General features: G+C 50.9%; 1 protein-coding gene across 1 annotated transcript; it reads left to right on the forward strand.

Annotated features, from left to right (window-relative positions):
- Positions 1–1,445: 1,445 nt before the first annotated feature.
- On the forward strand, positions 1,446–5,330 carry LOC145340310 (protein phosphatase 1 regulatory subunit 14A-like; the record flags this gene model as incomplete). Its single annotated transcript, XM_080184758.1, has 3 exons — positions 1,446–1,526; positions 1,626–1,658; positions 5,015–5,330. Coding segments are annotated over 3 exons (204 nt in total), but the record flags the coding sequence as incomplete, so codon positions are not given.
- Positions 5,331–7,265: the final 1,935 nt, after the last annotated feature.

The raw sequence follows: 7,265 nt of genomic DNA on the forward strand, positions 1-7,265 counted from the left end.
ATCAGACAAGTTTTTAACTAACCCTTCTGATTCTGCACGTACTCAGTCCAGCTACAATTGGTCAGCTCAGCAAAGTTAGTTAACCCCTACAGTCCAGCAGTTAAATATAACTGTACATTGGCTGAAATATCTTATAATGATGTCTTTGCATAGACTGAGGCAAGCAGGACTACACACACACTCAGGGATCCCTCACTACCTGAGCTCTTTGTACATGTACCCCCCCCTCCCCACCGTTTGAGGAGGGTTAGGACAGGGGCGGGGGGGAATGGTGATTATATTATCCAGGCCTTGCAGTCAGTTACCAAATAAGCTTGAGAGTAGAACCCTGGTTTTCTGGTGAGACCCAGGTAAACGACTGCAGGCATCCCAAGTCTGGGATTGTGGGACCTTTGTATTGATGGGAAGTTGTCTGAAATGTTGTGATTTGATTTATTATTGTCACGTGTATTGGGATACAGTGTGGTTTCTTGCACGCTATACAGGCAGAGCGTACTGTTCATAGAGTACATTAGGGAGAGGAAAGGAAGAGAGTGAAGAATGTAGTGTTACAGTCATAGCTAGCGCATAGAGAAAGACCAACTTAATGCAAGGTAGGTCCATTCAAAAGTCTGATGGCAGCAGGGAAGAAGCTATTCTTGAGTCAGTTGGTACGTGACCTTAGACCTTTTTCCCAATGGGAGAAGATGGAAGAGAGAATGTCTGGGGTGTGTGGGGTCCTTATTATACTGACTGCTTTGCCGAGGCAGCGGGAAGTGTAGACAGAGTCAGTGGATGGGAGGCTGGTTTGTGTGATGGACTGGGCTACATTCACAACCCTTTGTAGTTCCTTGTGGTCTTGGGCAGAGCAGGAGCCCAAACCAAGCTGTGATACAACCAGGAAGAATGCCTTCTATGGTGCATCTGTAAAAGTTGGTGATAAGTTTGAGTGAACGTGCCAAATTTCCTTCGTCTTCTGAGAAAGTAGAGGGCTTTCTTAACTATAGTAAGAATTCTCACAACACCAGGCTAAAGTCCAACAGGTTTATTTGATAGCATAAGCTTTCGGAGCACTGCCCCTTCATCTGGTGACTCACCTGATGAAGGGAAAAGCTCATGTTACCAACCAAATAAACCTGTTAGACTTTAACCTGGTGTTGTGAGACCAGTTACTGTGCCCACCCCAGTCCAATGCCGGCATCTCTACATCATTTCTTAGTTATAGCATCAGCATGGAGGGAACAGGACAGGTTGTTGGTGATCTGGACTCCTGGAAACTTGGAAGCTCTCGATGATGAGTGGCGATATCGTTTGGAAGGGATTATGGGATGGCCTGAACACACCTTGGTAACAGTGCAGTGATGGGTGCCGTGAACCAGGCTCGGAGGAGAGTTGTACAGCAGGGACAAGGAGGGAGCGAGTTACTGGAAGCTGGGCCTAATGTCTCTCTGTCCCGTCCTGTTTAGGTGGAACAGATCCCTGAGGAAGTGAATATCGATGATCTCTTGGACCTTCAGACTGACGATGAACGAAGAACTAAATTACAGGTCTGGGATTTAGAATCTGACCCTCTGGGGAAAAGGGAGAGATTGTTACTTTTATTCATTCATTGGAAACCTAAATATCATTTTTATTAAATCTTTCAGGTCATGTTTACATCTTGCAGCAGCAACACAGATGTGAGTATTCTTTGCATCTCATTTACAGTGTAGACTTGATGTTCTAACGTTTTTTAAAGTTTATTACTGTCGCAAGCAAGCGCACATTAACACCGCAATGAAGTTACTGTGAAAATTCCCCAGTCGCCACACCTGTTTGGGTGAGGGAGAATTTAGCACAGCCAATGCACCCTAACCAGCCCGTCTTTCGGACTGTGGGAGGAAACCCACGCAGACACGGGGAGAATGTGCAGACTCCACACAGACAGTGACCCGAGCTGGGAATCGAACCCGGCTAACCACTATTGGTTCCCACATATTTACCCTGCTAGTGCCCCACCCGACACTACGGGGTAATTTAGAGTGGCCACTTCACCTAAACTGCACATATTTAGACTGTGGGAGGAAACCGGAGCAACTGGAGAAGCCCACACAGACACGGGGAGAATGTGCAGATTCCGCACAGACTATGATCCAAGCCTGGAATCGAACCCGGCTGCCTGGCGCTGCGAGGCAGCAGCACTATCCACTGTGCCGCAGAATAAGCTGTGTATTAGAAAAAGCAGGGGGGGCTTGGCCCTCTCCCCCTCCCAGTGCAGGATCTTAAATCCCATCAGCTCAGAAAACACAATGCAGGATAATTCAGTGAGCTTTCCCCTCGGCTGGTCCGTTATCTTTCACAGAGATTCCTGGCAGCTTTATGATGATTGATGTATAGGTTAACTAACAACAGCAGTGAGGGTGGGACCGGGGTGACACTATCTCCGTCCTCTCTTCCTGAAAGCTGTCTCTATTCCCTGTTCCTGTCTGTATCTATTTACCAGTTAAAATAACTTCCTGACTGCAGTGTTTTCAGCCCATCGCAAGATCGCTAAATATAGCACACAGCGGCTCCCTCTGAATGTGGGAAACTGGCACTAACCAGTGTTCCCTTCAGTACAAACACCCTCCGACATTCCAGCGCAGTGTCTGAGGGAGCGCCGCACTGTCAGAGGGTCAGTGCCGAGGGAGCGCCGCACTGTCAGAGGGTCAGTGCTGAGGCAGTGCCGCACTGTCAGAGGGTCAGTGCTGAGGCAGGTGCCGCACTGTCAGAGGGTCAGTGCTGAGGGAGTGCCGCACTGTCAGAGGGTCAGTGCTGAGGGGCCGCACTGTCAGAGGGTCAGTGCTGAGGGAGTGCCGCACTGTCAGAGGGTCAGTGCTGAGGGAGTGCCGCACTGTCAGAGGGTCAGTGCTGAGGGAGTGCCGCACTGTCAGAGGGTCAGTGCTGAGGGAGTGCCGCACTGTCAGAGGGTCAGTGCTGAGGAGCTGCCGCACTGTCAGAGGGTCAGTGCTGAGGGAGTGCCGCACTGTCAGAGGTCAGTGCTGAGGCAGTGCCGCACTGTCAGAGGGTCAGTGCTGAGGGAGTGCCGCACTGTCAGAGGTCAGTGCTGAGGCAGTGCCGCACTGTCAGAGGGTCAGTGCTGAGGGAGTGCCGCACTGTCAGAGGGTCAGTGCTGAGGGAGTGCCGCACTGTCAGAGGGTCAGTGCTGAGGGAGTGCCGCACTGTCAGAGGGGTCAGTGCTGAGGGAGTGCCGCACTGTCAGAGGGTCAGTGCTGAGGGAGTGCCGCACTGTCAGAGGGTCAGTGCTGAGGGGGAGAGTGCCGCACTGTCAGAGGGTCAGTGCCGAGGGAGTGCCGCACTGTCAGAGGGTCAGTGCCGAGGGAGCGCCGCACTGTCAGAGGGTCAGTGCCGAGGGAGCGCCGCACTGTCAGAGGTCAGTGCCGAGGGAGCGCGCACTGTCAGAGGGTCAGTGCCGAGAGCGCCGCACTGTCAGAGGGTCAGGTGCTGAGGGAGCGCCGCACTGTCAGAGGGTCAGTGCTGTGGGAGCGCCGCACTGTCAGAGGGTCAGTGCCGAGGGAGTGCCTGCCGCACTGTCGGAGGTGCCACTTTTCTGGGGAAAAGATAAAATGAATCCAGTTGGGTATAAGGATCTCCAGCAGAAGAGAAGGAGAAGTGGTGTATCTTCCGGGTGGCTCTGGTTTCTCCCAGAACAGAATGGTGCAGGGTCGGGGTGTAGTGGGGTAAATGTGTGGGGGTTCGGGGGATGGGCAGTTGGGGGGTGGGGTAAGAGTTCTGTCAGTGAGTCAGTACAGACTTGATGGGCTGAATGACATCCATCTGCAGTGTAGCGATTCAGAACCAGATGATCTGTTTGTTTATCAGGTAGCTGTTTGTGGGATCTTGCTGTGCACAGATTGGCTGCGGTAACACAGTGACCACACTTCCACAGGCTCTTCATTGGTTGTCTAAGTGCTTGGGACGTCCTGAGGTGCTATATGAATGCACTTTTCACTTTCAAACTTGTTGACGGTGACATCTGTGAGGTTGTCATGGTGACCGGTGCGACACTACACGTATCGACATTGGACGGTCCACCACCCCACCCCCCCCCACCCCCCCCCCCTCCCAATGCGGTATGTTCTCTGGCCAGCAGTGGGATCATCCTGTGCCGATGCCTACGGGGTTTTGTATGCCGGGGACCTCAGTGTGCGGGCAGGTGGGTGTGGGGGCCGTTAGCGGACCCCCCCCCTCCGCTGGAAGGCTGACAGTTCCTCGCACGGTTTTCCATGATGCTTCCTGAGAGTGCAGGCCCTGTTTAATCCTCCCGTTCTGTTTTACTTTAGATTTGATTTATTATTGTCGCTGCTTTAGCACGATGAAAAGTATTGTTTCTTGCGCACTATACAGACAAAGCATACCGTTCATAGAGAAGGAAAGGAGGGAGTGCAGAATGTAGTGTTACAGTCATAGCGAGGGTGTAGAGAAAGATCAGCTTAATGCGAGGTAGGTCCATTCAAAAGTCTGACAGCAGCAGGGAAGAAGCTGTTCTTGAGTCGGTCGGTTACGGGACCTCAAACTTTTGTATCTTTTTCCCTGATGGGAGAAGGTGGAAGAGAGAATGTCCGGGGTGCGGGGGGTCCTTAATTATGCTGGCTGCTTTTCCCGAGGCAGCAGGAAGTGTAGACAGAGTCAGTGGATGGGAGGCTGGCTTGTGTGATGGATTGGGCTACATTCAGGATCCTTTTGTAGTTCCTTGCGGTCTTGGGCAGAGCAGGAGCCCAGACCAAGCTGTGATACAACCAGAAAGAATGCTTTCTATGGGGCATCTGTAAAGGTTGTGAGAGTTGTAGCGGACATGCCAAATTTCCTTAGTCTTCTGAGAAAATAGAGATGTTGGTGGGGCTTTCTTAACTATAGTGTCGGCATGGGGGGGACCAGGACAGGTTGTTGGTGAGCTGGACACCGAGAAACTTGAAGCTGTGACCATTTCTACTTTGTCCCCATTGATGCAGACAGGAGCATGTTTAAAACATTAACTCTGTGTGCCCTCTTTCAGGAATTTGTTAGCCAGTTACTGAGCAGGTTAAAGGGGCTTCACAAAGTGGAGGTTCACAAGGTGGGCACGGAGACCACCCCACAACACTAGGATGGACACCAGCTGGGAGAGAGAGGAGGAACGCAACACCCTGCCAACTTTAATTTAAAGAACTACTTTCCAAACTGTCGGAGCCGTGAAGAAATTGAAGGAACAAGCGGTTTGAATGGTCTCTGCCAATCCTCAGCCTGCTTCTCAGTGAAGTTACCTTACCCGTTTGGTGAAGGATTTTGTTATTTTGTTGTTTGCATTAAAGATTAACACTGCCTCTGGATTACTCTGAGTGTGAACTTGCTCTCGATATCTCCCGCTGTGCTCCTGTGCCTCTCAGAAACGAGGAGGAGGCCATTCGGCCCTTCAAGCCTAGTCCACCATTCATTTTGATCATCAAATTCAATATCCCGATTCCACCCTCCCCCCCCCCCTCCCCAAATATCCCTTCAGCCCCAAGAACGATATCTAATCCCTTCTCAAAATCACACAATGTTTTGGCCTCAACTACTTTCTGTGGGAGTGAATTCCACACATTCCCCACCCTCTGGGGGAAGAAATTTCTCCTCCCCTCAGTCCTAAAAGGTTTCCCCCTTATCCTCAAACTACTAGTTCTGGGCTCCCCCAACATCGGGAACATTCTTTCTGAATCTACCCTGTCTAACCCTGTTAGAATTTGATAAGTTTCTATGAGATCCCCTCTCACTCTTCTAAACTCCAGTGAATATAATCCTAACTGACTCAGTCTCTCCTCGTATGACAGACCTGCCATCCCAGGAATCAGCCTGGTAAACCTTCGCTGTGCTCCCTCTATATCAAGGACATCCTTCCTCAGATAAGGAGACCAAAACTGCACACAATACTCCAGGTGTGGCCTCACCAACGCCCAATATAACTACAGCAAAACATCCCTATCCTATCCCTATACTCAAATCCTCTCACTATGAAAGCCAACGTACCATTTGCCTTCTGCACTGCCTGCTGTACCTGCGCGCTTACTTGCAGAGTGTGAATTAACGAAGGAATCCACAGACTAACACACGCACGATAGCGAGGGAAAGGACTGGGATTACTCAGTAGTTCCAGCATCAGAGAGAGAGAGAGAGACGGAGTTGATGTTTCAGGTTACTGACCATTCCTGAGAACCCTGAGCCCCTGGTGCAGAGTTCTGAAGAAAGAGTTTCGATCTAATCGCAATGCCCCGATTTCTGTAAATACAACCTGAAGCCCCCCCGCCACCCCAAGGCGTTTTACAAGGTGCTTTTCCAAGTGTCGTAGGATACCTAGCAACCAAGTTGTGCACAGCAAGATCCCATGCAGATCCCTGTGCCAGTGGACAAAGTGAGTCTCTCTCGCAGGTTAGTGTGCCACCATAATGGCACGCTAATCCCATTTTCCTGTACTTGTCCCATATTACGGTAGCACAGTGGGTTAGCACTGCTGCCTCACAGCGCCAGGGACCCGGGTTCGATTCCCCGCTTGGGTCACTGTCTGTGTGGGGTTTGCACATTCTCTCCGTGTCTGCGTGGGTTTCCTCTGGGTGTTCTGGTTCCCTCCCACAGTTGAAAGATGTGTGGGTTAGGGGCATTGGTCAGGATAAATGGCCCTGGGTGTCCTGGGATGCGTAAATTAGAGGGATTAGTGGGATAAATATGTGTGGGATTATGGGGATAGTGCCTGGGTGGGACTGTTCGGTGCCAACTCGATGGGCCAAATGGCCGCCTCCTGCACTGTAGTGTTCCAAGGATCCTTGAATGCTATGATTCATGTGTTCATCAACATTTTTTTAAAGGTCGGAAGGTCTCTGGACTCTGCTACTTTCCCAGTGCATTCCCCTGTGAAAAAGATTTTTATCAAATTCCCACTGAAAACTCTGTCCCCTTCGTGACTGACCCCTCAACCCAGGGTGACAGCTGTTCCCTATCCACTCTGTTTATATCCCTTACACACCTCAATCATGTCCCCGCTCAGCCTTCTCTGCTCCAGAGTAAACAGAAGTCTCACAACACCAGGTTGAAGTCCAACAGGTTTATCTGGTCACAAGTAAGTCGCTTTGGTAGCACAGAAAAAGTTCCCAGCTTATCCTTATCGCTCAAACGCTCCATCCCAGGCAGCGTCCTGGTGAATCTCCTCTCTACCCCCTCCACATCACATCCTTCCTATAGTGAGGTGACCAGAACTGCACCCAGTGCTCCAGCTGTGGTCTCACCAACACTCCGTA

Source organism: Carcharhinus amblyrhynchos, unplaced genomic scaffold, assembly GCF_965287045.1.
Source record: "Carcharhinus amblyrhynchos unplaced genomic scaffold, sCarAmb.v2.hapA scaffold_916, whole genome shotgun sequence".
Taxonomy (NCBI): domain Eukaryota; kingdom Metazoa; phylum Chordata; class Chondrichthyes; order Carcharhiniformes; family Carcharhinidae; genus Carcharhinus; species Carcharhinus amblyrhynchos.